Raw genomic sequence first — 14572 nt, 5'->3', positions numbered from 1 at the left:
ATAGGGCCATGGTGGCAAACCTAGGGCACGCGGGCCACAGATGGCACACAGAGCCATTAGTGCGGGCATATGAGCCCCAGGCAAACTTATCTGCACTGAGCACGTGTGTGCCTCCCAGATGATTTTCGGGCCTTTTTCAGCCTCCCAGAGGCTCGAGGGAAGCCTCTGCAGGCCGAAAAATAGGCCCATTTGGTCACTTCCTGTATTTCCAAAAATACTGGAAGTGACCAAACGGGCCCATTTTTCGGCCTGCAAAGGTTGGAGAGGCTTCCCTCGAGCCTCTGGCAGGTTGAAAAAGGCCTCAAAGGGGCCGAAAATCAGCTGGGAGGCGCAATGCAGGTAAGGGGGCGGTAGGGGGTGGCAAATCACATGCACAGGGGGCGTGGGAGGGCGCACATTGCCTTCTGGGTGCTGGCCCGCAAGCATGCACACAATTTTTGGCACAGGAGCCCCAAACGGTTAGCCACCACTGGTAGAGGGTATGGCTAATATAAGTATCTGATATACTTAGGTGGCCTAGAGAGAGATGTTGTTGTTTTTTAAGTGAGAGGAATTACATTACAGCCAATCCCTTCCAGAAGGTGCCTTAAGGTACCTAATTCAATGCAGGAAATTGAGAAGCAAAAATGCACAGAAATGGGACAATGGACAGGACACCATTTTGCAAGTAACCACAAGAAGAGGCATGGAGGATGCCCGTTTCTTCCAGGCCAGCTGGGACAAAACAGACAGAGACAGACAGACAGACGGAAGGTGATCGCACTCCTTCCCACAAGCAACTTACAGCCGCGTGACCCGAGCGCTTCTTGGACCGAAGGCCAGCGGCTTCCTGAGGGTTTTGCAAAACTGTCTTGAGCTGAAAAGGGTCACAATACAGCCAGAGAATTACAATTAGGATTAAATGAATGAACATTTGCTTGACTGACTGTTCTCCACGCAAGAAACACTGGGGCATAGAACAGGGCATTGTTATTGTGTAGCTTCCTTGAATGCACAGGATATTTGGTGAGACGTTATAACAGAATTAACAGAATAGGAAGGGGCCTTGGAGGTCCTCTAGTCCAACCCCCCCTGCTCAAGCAAAAGACCCTACAACATTTCAGGCAAATGGCTGACCAAACTCTCCTTAAAAAAAAAACCTCCCGCGATGGAGCACCCACGACTTCCTTTCGGCAAGCTGTTCCCCTGGTTAATTGTCCTCACGGTTGGGAAATTAATTTCTCCTTAGTTCCAGGTTGCTTCTCTCCTTGATGAGTTTCTCATCTGTTGCTTCTTGTCCTGCCTGGAGGCATGCATGACTTCTCTGCCCCAAATCCTGTCCTCTGGAACAGAATGTCCCGGTAATGCCTTGGCCTTTTTCCCAGGCCTGGCATAGGACATCTGTGAACTCCCTCTTGGAACATTTTTTTAATGCTGGGTCGGGTTTCTTCGCTTGGGCCCTTAAGTTAGATACCACGCATATTGTAAACTACGCGATGCCTCTATGCAGTTGGGTAACCTTAATAATAACAATAACAACAAAAAAACAAGTAAACCAACCAGCCCCAAAGGCTGTGAATCTCACTAAAGATTAACCAATAATAATAATAAAAAAAGTAAATCAACCAGCCCCAAAGGCCCTGAATCTCACTAAAGATTAACTCATAATAACTACTACTACTACTACTGGGAGCAACAGGTTGAGAAGGTTCTGGAGAATGAAAAAAGTCAAGATCTTGTGGGACTTCTAGAATTCACACGGACAGGCACTTCGCCCACAATATGCCTGACATAGCAATAGTTGAAAAGAAAAAGGGTTTGGTCCATTGACATTGCAAGCCCTGGTAATGCACGAATTGTAGACACGCAGCAAGAAAAAAAATCACAAAGTATCGGGACTTACAAATTGAAGTTGAGCGACTTTGGAAAAAGAAATCATCCTGTGTTATCCCAATTGTGATTGGAGCCCTTGGAGCAATACCGAAAGGGCTGCCTCGCTATTTGGAAATCCTGAATTTATCAGACTTGAACACTCTGATTCTACAAAAAAAAACCCACCCTACTTGGAACAGCTTATATTCTCCGATGCTACCTGAACAGTTCCTAGGTCCCTGGTTAAGACTCGAGCTGTTGAGCTACCAACCAGCCCCAAAGGCTGTGAATCTCACTAAAGATATAGTAGTAGTAGTAGTAGTAGTAGTAGTAGTAGTAGTAATAATAATAATAATAATAATAATAATAATAGGATTTGGCCAAGACTGGAAATGTTTCCAAGCGCTGAATCCAGCCAAGGCATTAAGTTCGTGTTTTAAAAGCAGCTGCTTACATATAAAAGGGAAAATTACGAATTACTTTTCCTCAGCTGATGGCAATACAGCCCAAAATGTCTGTTGCTAAGCGAGACGGCCATTAAGTGAGTTTCTGCCCCGTTTTACCCCCTTTCCGGCTGCAGATGTTAAGTTAGAAACACGGTTGTTGAATGAACCTGGCTCAAAAGGTCTCAAAAGAGGAACATGGGACGCTGCAACTGTTCTAAGTCCATGTCAGTTGCCAAGCCTCTGAATTTTGATCAGGTGACCGCGGGGATGCTGCCACATGACTGGGAAAAAGTCACAAATTGCTTTTTTACCCCTGTGCCGTTGTGCTTTCAAGTGATCCCTAAACCAATGGTTGTAAGTACAGGTAGGGCTCGACTTATGTTGTGGTTAGCCGGCAGCAGGTGCCGACGGCTGAGGAGAGCGAGGACCCAGATGAGGGGCCAGGACCATTAGGGAGTGGACTGCGGCCTTCAGAGATTGTGGAGGCTGGCAGCAGTGATGAGGAGGTTCCCGAGGAGCCTGTGCCAAGTGTACGCGCGCGCAGGGCTGCTTGAAGGAAAGAGCAGCTCTAGCAGCATGGGCGACTCAGGAGTAAGACTGCAAGATCATGGCCCCTCCTTCAAGAAGATAAAAGCCAGTTGTGAAGCAAAAGTTCTTTGCAGGAAGCAAAAACGTTTTGAAACTCCAGCCTCATGGACATTCCAGTATTTTGGTATTTGAAGACTCTTGTGTTGTAAATTATTTCTTATCTGTTATTCTTGGCAGCCTCGCACAGTTTTGGCGAGGCTTGTGCTTATCGAAGTTAATTAGTTTGCAGAAGTCTTTTAACGGGGGATTCGTAAGAATCATTGAAAGGTTTCTGTTCCCTTTGGTTCGTGTTTGTTTTATTGTAAAAGGGTTTGGATTAGAACAACTTACAACAACAACTGAGCCCAAAATTTATGCCGCAAAGTGAGGAATCTTTTAAGGGAGTTTCCCCTCTTTTTACGACTTTCCTTGCCATGTTTTTCACATGAATTCCTGGTTGTTAAGTGAAGCTGGCTTCCCCGATGACTTTGGTTGTCAGAAGGGGGATCACGTGCCGCAACCGTCGTAAGTGTGAGTCGGTTGTCCAGCATCCAAATGTAAAGCACGTGACCAGGCAGATGCTGCAACTGTCATAAGTGTGGAAAACGGTCCTAAGTCCCTTTTTTCAGTGCTGTCGTAACTTTGAATGGCCACTAAACAGACTGTTTTAAGTGGAGAATTACCTGTAATTATGGGAGGTAATTTGGTTGAGACCGGAAACATTTCCAGAGCTGAACTGAGCAAGTGCCTAATTAATTTCAAGTGTTTTAAAAGCAGAATATTTTACATTATAGATGTATACATATATACCCTGTTTCCCCAAAAATAAGACCCTGTCTTATATTTTGTTTTGCCACCAAAAAAAAAAAGGCACCAGGTCTTATTTTCGGAGGATGCCATCCACTGACTAACCTCACTTGCGCCTGTTGCCCCTGGCCCCCTTTTCGCCGTTGGAGGCCTTCAGAAACTTCTTCTGCGGCCGATAACAGAGCTCCGGATCGATCCTGAGCTTTCTTATCGGCTCCAGAGGCCTTCAGGAAAGCCTGGCCAGCCGCAGAAGAAATGGGCCGGCGAGGCAGATGTCGGGGTGTGCAAGGCCTGGCTACAACTGTCCAAAGGTAAGTAGTAGGGCAGCTCCACCCTCCCATCCCCAACCTAGCTTAATTTTTACTCGTCCACTCTGGAGTGGGCGGGATCTTAATTAGGGTTTATTTTGGGGGTAAGGCTTATATTGGGCGCACGTGTAAAAATCAAGCTAGGACTTACTTTCAAGGTAGGTCGTATTTTCGGGGAAATAGGGTAGATATATACATATATATATATACTTATTTTCTGAGGTTCTCGCGGGTATTTGTACGTGGATCTTTGGTTATTCGGGTTTTCTCCCGCGTAAGGTTGGCAGTATCTAGGCAACGTTTCGATGAAGCACAGAGCTGAAGACACAAGCCTGAAGATGATGAATGAGACTTCATCAAAATGTTGCCTAGATACTGCCAATTTTAGCGGGAGAAAACCCGAATAACCAAAGATCCATATATATACCTAATGTGTACATTATAACAATATATAATATTGTATAGTATAGAATTATAATATAATATAATGTAATGTAATATAGTATAGTATATTATAATATAACATACAATATACAATACACAATACAATACAATGTAATATAATATATAGTATATAACATAATGTTACATTATATAACAGAAAACTAGGAATCATTTTTCCGTACTCTCCTTCAAGCTTCAATTTTTTAGGGTAGGTCGTATCCAGCATGAAATATAATAACCATCTTAGCTGACAGTTCTCCAAGCGTCACTTAAAAATAGAATATGGATATTTAATACAGAACATCCACACTCCCTTAGCAGTGGCTAAGGGAATCACCACAGTTGTTTAGTCACACAGTGGTTGAGCGAATCTGGCTTCCCCATTGAGTTTGATGGAGAGAAGATCGCAAAAGGGGATCACAGACGCCAGGACACTGCGACCATCGTAAATATGAACTGCCAAGCATCTGAATTTTGATCAGGGGACTGTGGGAATGCTGCAATGACTTTAAGGGTGAAAAGCGGTCATAATGTTATGGATCACCGGCAGCAGGTGCAGACAGCTGAGGTCTCGGAGAGAGAGAACTCGGATGAGGGGGCTGCGTGTGATGCAGGGATGGGGCCAGGACCACCAGGGAGTGGAATGCTTCCTTTGGAGATGGTGGAGGCTGGTAGTAGTGAGGAAGAGGACCCCAAGGAGCCTGTGCCCAGTGCAGGGCTGCTCGAAGGGAAGAGCAGCTGCAGCAGCACAGGCAGACTTGGAAGTAAGGCTGCAAGGTGACGGCCTCTCCCTTAAGGGATAAAAGCCAGCCCTTGGAGGTGAGATTCGTTGCAGGAAGCAAAGAAGTTCTTGCACTCAAGCCTTGTGGACGTTCGGATTATCTTGGTTGGTGTTTGGAGACTCTTTGTGTTTGAAATATTTCTTAGTGACTTTCTCTAGTGTTCTTGGCAGCCTTGCACCACCTTGGCAAGGCTCGTTCTTATCAGAGACAAATAACTGGAAACAGCGTTTAAACCATGAAGGAATGGAATTCGTAAATAATCATTAAAAGGTTTTGCTGTTACCTCTATTTCGTGGTTGTTTCCTTGAAACAAGGTTTGGGTCAGAACATGTAAGTCACTTTTTTTCAGGTCCACTGCAACTTTGAACGGTCACTAAATGAACGGTTTTAAGTCAAGGACTTCCTGCATGCATCTGCTGATAAGATTTTTCTTCCCTTTCATACCTGACATTTGATTGACAAGCTTGTCATCAGAATCACCATCAGAGCCTCATTCAGGGACTGCCGCAAACTGACTCAAATCTTCAACACCTTCCAGGAATGTTCACACCTTCACATCCAGTACAGGCAGTCCTCGACTTACAAAGCTTTTTTCACACTTATGACCATTGCAGCATCCCCGTGGTCAGGTGATCGGAATTCAGACACTTGGAAACTGGCATGTACTTATGCCTGTTAAAGTGTCCCAGGGTGGGGTGTATTTCACTTGATCTTCTGCAACCAATGAGGAGCCAAATTGATTAATAGTCTACCTTACTACCTTAACAGCTGCAAGGGTTCACTTAACGACAGCAGCAAGGAAGGTTGTTAAAGGGGGAAAGATTTGCAGCTTGGCTTTTCGAGAGAAGTGAAACCTCCCCAATTTGAGGCCAAAGAAAAGTGTACGATTCTGATAATATTGGTTTTTAATCTTGATTTCGCTCAACCCAGCATCTCCACAGGTACATCTTCTGGCCTGCAATGCTAACACACCTGGAAGGGCCCAGAAGGAGGAGAACTGTGTTCAGAATCTCTGTTTCCGTTAAAAAAAAACAAAATCAAAAAAATACAGAAAAAGTTCTTCTCCTCTTTAAATGTTAAATATTTAAATATTCCCTGCACCGGAGTTAGAATTAGAGTAGACTCCAGTCGTTGGCTTACGATCGTTTGCTTAGCAATTGACTAAGTGGCACCCAAAAAGTAACTTATGACCGTTTCTCATCCTTACGACCGTCGCAGCATCCGTTTGTGATCAAAATTCATTCAAATATTGGCAGACTGCTATTATGTCTCCCCTGGTCCTTCTCTTCCCTAGACTAACCAGGCCCAGTTCCTGCAACCGTTCTTCGTATGTTTTAGCGTCCAGTCCCCTACTCCTCTTGGTTGCTCTTCTCTGCACCCTTTCTAGACTCTCAACGTCTTTTTTTATAGTGCGGTGACCAAAACTAGATGCAAGACTCTAGGTGTGGCCTTACTAAGGCTTTATAGAGGGGTATTACTACCTCACTTGATCTTAGTTGTATCCTTCTGTTAATGCAATTTAGGATTGCATTGGCTTTTGGGGCTGCTGTTTCCGGATTCCGGGGGGCCTCTAGGGCCCGGGGGAAGGCCATTTTCGCTCTCCCAGAAGCCTGAGGGAAGCCTCCGGATTCTGGGGAAGGTGAAAAATGCCCCTCCCAGAAGTTCCGGTAGGCCACGCCCACCAGCAACTGGGCAGAGAACTGGTTGTTGGGGTTTTTGAATCCAACGTGGGTTAATGTCATTGCCCAGAGGATCCTGGGTTGCCCTCTCCCCTCTTTGGAAGAGGTTTAGAGCTGCCGTTGCCTTAAGGAAGTTCAAAACATCCTCAAAGATCCATCTCATCCTGGGAACCCCTTTTTTTTCAACTGTTACCATCCGGCAGACGGTACAGGACAATAATAAAAACAAGGACAAATAGGCTGAAAAGCAGCTTCTATCCCAGGGCAGTAACTCTATTGAATTCTACTGTATAGTGCAATATTGATGCAGTATCAGAGGTTTTCCATTCAATGTGTGGAGGGTGAAGGATGTCAGTTTGTGTTTTATTCTGAATGGCAACCCCCAAAAAGTAACTTATGACCGTTTCTCACCCTTACGACCGTCGCAGCATCTGTTTGTGATCAAAATTCAGACGTTTGGCAACTGACTAGGATTTATGGCAGGTCGCAGTGTCCCTGGGGGTCACACGATCCTCTTTTGCAACTGTCTGACAAGCAAAGTCAACAGGGAAGCCGGGTTCGTTGAACGACCTTGCTATCAACTGAACAACTGCAGTGATTCGCTTAACAACGGTAGCGAGGGAGGTCGTAAATCGGGGGGGAAACTTGCTTAAGCACTTAGCGATGGGAATTTGGGGCTCAATTTTCATCATAAGTGGAAGACTGCCTCTTATCTTCTCCCAGGACACACAGAGGGCAGTACAGGTAGGTCCTCGACTTACAACAGTTCACTTAGTGACCGTTTGAAGTTACAACGGCAGTGAAAAAGCAACCTATGGGCAAAATCCACTTAACAAATGGCTCACTTAGTGACAGAAATTTGGGGCTCTGTTGTGGCCGCAAGTGGAGGACTTTACCAGCCTCACCTCAACATCATTCCTCGCCAGCTCGGTTAAGGAAGTCCTCGACTTACGCCCCACAATCGGGAGCTCAGCAAAGCGGCTATGAAGGGGCCCCGTGCCCCATTTTACAAAGTTTGTCAGCCTTGGTTGTTAAGTGAACCACAGAGTCCTTAAGCGAATCCAACTTCCTCCACCAGTTTTTGCCTGCTGGAAGCCCGCTGGGCGTTTACATGACCCCCAAAGCCCTGGTGGCCAAGCACCCCCATTTTTTAAATCACGCGACAGTCGTTAAATATGAGGACTGCCCGTTAAGTTGCTTTTTTTCAGTGCCATTGTAGCTTCGGGTGGTCACTAAATGAAATGCCTGTAATTCGAGGACTACTACTACTACTACTACTACTACTACTCTCTCTCTCTCTCTCTCTCTCCTTCGAAGGAAAATTTTGCAGTCAGACGAGCCAAGACTTTTGAATTCTGCATTCTGGCTCCAAACAGCCCATGTTACAGGGAGTCCTCGGCCTATGACTATAAAAAAAAAAGCCCCAGGTATTTGTTGCAAAGCCAGACAAGTCGCTAAGTGAGTTTTGCCCCCCCCACACCCGTTTATGACCTTTCCGGCTTTCCCCCCACCCGTCGACTTTGCCAAAGGGGATTTAGGGTGTCCCGTGAACCGTCGTCAGCGCGAGTCAGTTCTCAAGCATCCCGCATATAAATCCCGTGACCATGGAAATGCTGCAATGGTGGTTAAGTGAGGAAACGGGTCATAAGTCACTTGTCATGAGTCACTTTTTTTCTAGTGCCGTTGGTAGCTTAAAACAGTCACTAAGCGAATGATTGTTAAGTCGAGGACTACCTGTAGTTTCTTAGGGTTAATCTGCAAAAGCGGATTAACTGGAGGACCCTAGATTTGCCTGCCTGGGATAGTGCGCTTTGCAAGATCAGCCTTCGTCGTGCCCAATCCGGGGCTCTCTAACTTTTAAGGCAAGAGAATCCACACAGGTAGACTCAAAGGTGCTTTTATTTTTCTCCCCACCTCCCCATTCCCCCCCCCCCCAAAAAAAGGACTTTGTTTCTCCTTGAAGACGTCTCGCTTCTACCCCGAGAAGCTTCTTCGGTTCTTGATCGGAAGCTTCAGCAGAAGGGAAGAAGCTCCTTGGAGGAGAAGCAAAACGTCTTCAAGGGGGGGGGGAAAGGTTGCTTTTTTGGGGGGTGGGCGAGAGGAGGTAGGAGGCTGATTACTGCCCGATGCTCTCTGAGCTTCATGGTTGCCTTGCAGACATTTCATTACCCAACTATGGAACATCCTCAGTGCTGGGAGGGAGTGGGGTTTGCAGAGGAGGAGGAGGAGAAGGAGAGGAAGAGGAGGTGGAGGGAGGAGGACTGTGGGATGCTTGGTGTCCTCCGACAGTTTTCTTGCAGGCATTTCATTACCCAACTACGGAACATCCTCAGTGATCGGAGGGGGGTTTGCAGGGAGGAGGAAGGGGAAGGAGGAGGACGGTGTGGGATGCTTGGCGTCCTCTGAGCTGGATAGCTTTCTCGCAGACATTTTATTACCCAACTATGGAACATCATCAGTGCTAGAAAGAAAGAGGAAGGAAGGAAGGGGGAAGGAAGGAAAAGGAAGGAAAGAAAAAAGGAAGGAAGGAAGAAGGAAGGAAAAAAGGAAAGGGGAAAGAAGGAAAAGGAAGGAAAAAAGGAAGGAAGGAGAAAGAAAAAGAAGGAAGGAGAAGGGAAGGAAGGAAAAAAAGAGAAAGGAGAAAGAAGGAAAAGGAAGGAAAAAGGGGAAGGAAAGGAAGGAAAAAAGGAAGGAAGGAGAAAGAAAAAGAAGGAAGGAAAAGGAAGAAAGGGAAAAAAAAGGAGAAAGAAGGAAAAGGAAGGAAAAAAGGAAGGAGAAAGAAAAGAAGGAAGGAAGGAAAAAGAAAGAAGGAGAAAGAAGAAAAGGAAAAGGAAGGAAAAGAAAGGGAAGGAAAAAGGAAGGAAAAAAGGAAGGAAGGAGGAAGGAAGGAAGGAAGGAAGAAGGAAGAAAGGAGAAGGAAAGGAAGGAAGGAAGGAAGGAAGGAAGGAAGGAAGGAAGGAAGGAAGGAAGGAAAAAGGAAGGAAGGAGAAGGAAGAAGAAAGGAGAGGAAGGAAGGAAGGAAGGAAGGAAGGAAGGAAGGAAGGAAGGAAGGAAGGAAGGAAGGAAGGAAGGAAGGAAGGGTCTGAGAGATATGCCACAGCCAGGAAAAAGGAAAAAAAGAAAAAAAAGAAGAAGGGAAAGAGCCAGCTGGTGAGAGAGCGTTTGGGTACTCACTCCGGCCAGTGACTTCTGGATATTCTCCCTTGCTCTGGCAATGTCGCGCAGGATGGTGCTGGCGCCGTTCTCCTGCAAACATGCAGAAAGAACCAAGTGGTGTGTTTTCCTTCTCGTTCTCTCTTTCTCTTTGTTCCCAAAGAGGTGCATACAGACACAGGTGGACTTCCCCAAGGGCGGCTCAAAAGGAAAGGGGTCCTTTTTTAAGGTGCGCAACAGCCGGCCGTGTGGAAAGGTCGGGGGCATGAACGTTCGCCGGCTTAGCGCAAGGGCTGAAGGAGACGTTTCCTGCGCTGCGCGGAAGGCAGGCGGCTGTCGGTCAGGGACGGTTGCCGAGGTGTTTGTTTTTTTTTTTAAAAAAAAAATACACCAGCGAAATTTTAACGTTTCCCCATTTGTTCTTTGCTCCTCCCGCTAGGATGATGATTTATCGCAGGGCACGTTCGCATCACATTTCAACGAGTACAAAGAGAGGAAAATGCAAAATAGGACACAGAAAATCTAAAAATACTGGGAATGTTATGCCCTAGGGGGTCAGGGGTCTCCAACCGTGGCCACTTTAAAGCTTGGCGGACTTCAACTCCCAGAATTCCCCATTCAACCATGCCTGTTGTTCTTTTTCTCCTACTCCTCAGAGTGGCGAGATTGCAGAGAAAGGTGTTGGGTATATGAATACTCCAACTGGTTTGGGTGAATAAATATATGAACCTAGGTTTAAGTGTTTGTAGCTTTAAGCACAAAAACTGCAATGTAATGTGATAATTATGGGTGCGGTTGCAAGCTGCAATAAGAGGCAGTGAGAGAGACGTAACACTTCCTGGTTATTGGCCTGGTTTACTGGTTTCTGATCCTGGTCTCTGGTTACTGTTTGCTGGTGTTACTGGTCGCTGGTCTGCTGGTCTCTCTGATCTCTGCTGCCTGCTGTTTACTACTGTTATGAGACGTCTGCTTGCTGGCTACTGTGCAAGATACCATTTCTACTGAACAAAAGGACTGTTTACTTGGTGAGCTGTGCATACTCAGCGTTGTCTTTGAGAGAAAGGTATCGGAAGGAGAAGATTTACAAGCAGATAAAGGCATTGTATTTAACTGTTAATTGACTAGGTAACTGGATGGATATACTGGATATTGACATATGGACTGAATGACACTTCTTAATCTCTGTGTGAATTAAATAACTATTTTAAAACTACAAACAGTGTTTTTGTCTCCAGTGTGTGTATACTCTTGGGCCCAGCCTCTCTCTCATTTGGCTGCCTGGCTTGACTGCTGCTGTACACTCTGCTTGGGGGTTTGTCCCCAAACACTAACAAAAGGGATGACAAGAGAGTAAGCAGGCAGAGAGTTGAAAGTCTAGCGAAGCTGGCTTGGGGGGGTTCTGGGAGTTGGGAGTCCACCAGTCTTAAATCAGGGGTCCCCAACCTTAAGACTGGTGGACTTCAACTCCCAGAATTCCCCATTCAACCGTCCCTGGGGGGCGGGGGGGGGTGTCCCCTCCTATTCCCTAGACTGGAGAGTTTGCAGAGAAAGGGATGACAAGAGAGTAAGCAGGCAGAGAGTTGAAAGTCTAGCCAAGCTGGCTGGGGAATTCTGGGAGTCGAAGTCCGCCAGGCTTTAAAAGTTGCCACGGTTGGAGACCCCTGGACTAGACCAGCGGTCCCCAACTTTCATGGCCCAGAGAGGGGTGGGTAGCAGAGGGGAACTGGCCCGCGCACGCAGTTTGCCGCTTGCCCAAGACCAGCTGCGCGCCGCTGCCCGGTTCCGAACGGCCCAGGGCCTAGTAGCGGGCGATGGCTTGGGGGTTATGGACCCCTGGTCTAAATCATCTTTGACAAGTTCTTTGGTAGCAGAAACGCAGGTTGCCTTCAACTTGCGACCCACAACAGAGCCCGAAACCTACGTTGCAAAGTGAGAAGTCTGTTCAGTGAGCTTGCCCCGCCCCCCTTTCACAACCTGCCTTGCCACAGTTGTTAAGTGAATCACCGCAGGGAGCAACGGGGTCGTTAAGGGAATCTGGGCTTCCCCGCTGACTGTGCTTGTGGGAAGGTCGCCAAAGCGGAATCACGTGACCCCCCCCCCCGGGGCCCCGCAACGGTCATAAATACGAGTCAAAATTCAGCGCCTGAATTTTTGAGGGCTACAACAGTCGTAAGAATGAAATATGGTCCTCGGAATGTTGCCAAAGGGGATCATCACGTGACTGCGGCATGAGTCAGTTGCCAAGCGTCCGAATTTGTGATCACGTGTTCGTGTGAATGCAATGGTCGTTAAGTGTAGCAAACGGTCCTAAGTCCCTTTTTTTCCAGTACTGCTGAAACTTCCAAGGGTCGCTAAATGAACTGTTGTAAGTCGAGGAGTTCCCTGTGGCTGGATGGGGAAGTTAAGTTCCATACGCTTCCAGTAGGAAGTTGGAACCAATCAGCATGAAGGGTGCACACCTAAGCACAATGCATAACTGGGATTTGTGGGTGTGAGTGGGGTGTGTTTGCAGCCCTCTGCAACCTCCGCTTGCGCATCAAAGCCTTCGCTTTGTGGCAATAGCTGTGGCCAGTTGTGGGCAACTCTTCATAGCTACCTATTGTGGTTCGCCGGCAGCAGGGGCAGACGGCTGAAGTCTCGTAGAGCGAGGACTCGGATGAGGGGCCGGCGTGGGATGCAGGGATGGGGCCAGGACCATCAGGGAGTGGAATGCTGCCTTTTGGAGATTGCGGAGGCTGGCAGCAATGAGGAAGAGTCCCCCGAGGAGCCTGTGCTCAGTGCAGGGCTGCTCGAAGGAAAGAGCAGCTGAAGCAGCACGGGTGATTTGGGAGTAAGGCTGCAAGGTGACGGCCCTTCCCTTAAGAGATAAAAGCCAGCGGAGAAACCGGAGTTCTGTGCAGGAAGCAAAGGCATTTTTGCACTCAAGCCTTGTGGACGTTCGGAATATCTTGGTTGGTGTTTGGAGACTCTTTGTGTTGGAAATATTTCTTGGCAACTTTCTCTAGTGTTCTTGGCAGCCTTGCACCACCTTGAAAGGGCTTGCTCTTATCTGGGACAATTAGTTTTAATGACTCTTTGCTGTGAATAAACAGAATTCACAGAGATGCATTAAAAAGGTTTGCTTTTATCTATACTTTTGGTTTGATTTGAATGAGGCTTGGGTCATAACACTACCTCCAGAAATTCTTCTGCAATACCTCTACAGGGGTGGGGGCAACCACCTAAATTCTGTATTAGGCAGGTGAGGGGAACTATGCCCAGCCAAACCGCCCTTAGGCCACACTCATGCCACTGTCAGTAAAATAATTTGCCGTAAAAAGGAGACGCATGCAAAATATACCCCAAACTGCTTCCATTCTATCGGTTTCCGGCCCAAACGTAATTCAGTAGGTTCATTTGGGGAAACTGAGAAATACAATAAAATATAATTTATCTTCAGGATATTCCAGCCAGCACTGCAAGATGAGTAATTTTATTTTCTATTTCTATACTGCCCGTTACACTTGAGTGCCTCTGGGTGGTTTATGGGTATCAAATTGGAGGCAGTTTAAATTCCGTGCTCCCCAATTTGAACAAAACTCTGCTTCTATATTAAAGGCCTTTAAAAAGGACCTATCCCTCTGATCCCCAATCTCAAGGACTGAGACGTTAAAATGAAAAAATGAGGACACTGGGGGGATAGGACAGGCAAAATTACTGGGACAAAGAAGCAGAAAAGGCTTGTGATAGACTAGCTGTGGGATGAGAACAGGCTGATCTAACAATTCCCATTCAGATTTTTCCACCGGCTAAAGATAGAGGGTGACAAACACTTTCTCCAAAAGTGAGGAATAAAATCCATTTTTTTTTATTTTAAAAAAAGAACTTTTTCAAAATATGACTGCAGTACAAAATTCCGATCAACGCAACTCCTGAACAAAGCCCCACGTATAACGGGTTGCTTTAAGGTGTCCAGATAGTGTCGCTTGTGTGGGGTCTTCGGTGCTCCTTGAGTTTGGTGGCTTTCTTCCAGACATTTCACTATCCCACTAACATCATTAGTGCTAGAAGGGAGCACTAGATAGAGCACTGATGATGTTCCCTAGTTGGGTCATGAGATGTCTGCAAGGAAACCATCCAGCTCAGAGAGCACCAAGGACCCCACCGTTCAACCCTGAGCTACAAAGATTCCTTTCTATTATAGCATCTTTTCAGTCGTGAGCATTCAAACCCCGGAGAAACAATTTTCCGCACACAACCAGGAGAACCACTTAAAACCAATAGCAGCTGCGTGGAGATGGGACATCTGACCAAATTACTGGAAAGCACTTTCTCGGAAGCTAAGTGACTTGGGGAGATGGAAATAAGAATAATTGCCCCAAAGTTGTTCCTTCTGCAGGGACCCTACCGTGAGGGCTTCTGGGGGCTTGTTTTAACAAGCCAGTTTCAAACCAAGAACCCTGGCTTGTCCTAGAAGAGAGGCAGGCAATGGCCCCAGTGATAGGCAATGCAAAAATGGAGGAATTTCTCCTATAAGGGAGGAAAGAATAAACTAC

At 46.6% G+C, this 14572-nt stretch overlaps 1 protein-coding gene across 7 annotated transcripts in view; it reads right to left on the bottom strand.

Annotated features, from left to right (window-relative positions):
- Positions 1-14572, bottom strand: part of EEF1D (eukaryotic translation elongation factor 1 delta) — a 46971-nt gene that overhangs the window by 15055 nt on the left and 17344 nt on the right. For 2 of the 7 annotated variants that reach the window (XM_087931825.1, XM_087931823.1), the window contains exons 3-4: positions 10059-10130; positions 785-856 (exon numbers count right to left, since the gene is read on the bottom strand). The exons of 2 other annotated variants lie outside the window; for them this stretch is intronic. In XM_087931825.1, coding sequence (XP_087787951.1) covers positions 785-856; positions 10059-10130 — 144 coding nt within the window. The remainder of the gene's footprint in view (positions 1-784; positions 857-10058; positions 10131-14572) is intronic. 3 more of the 7 variants (XM_087931826.1, XM_087931824.1, XM_087931821.1) reach the window with 2 other exon arrangements.

The sequence above is a fragment of the Pseudonaja textilis genome, chromosome 3 (assembly GCF_049901715.1).
Source record: "Pseudonaja textilis isolate UNSWEBS1 chromosome 3, rPseTex1.2, whole genome shotgun sequence".
Lineage (NCBI taxonomy): Eukaryota > Metazoa > Chordata > Lepidosauria > Squamata > Elapidae > Pseudonaja > Pseudonaja textilis.
This window is presented reverse-complemented; position numbering and strand designations above follow the sequence as displayed.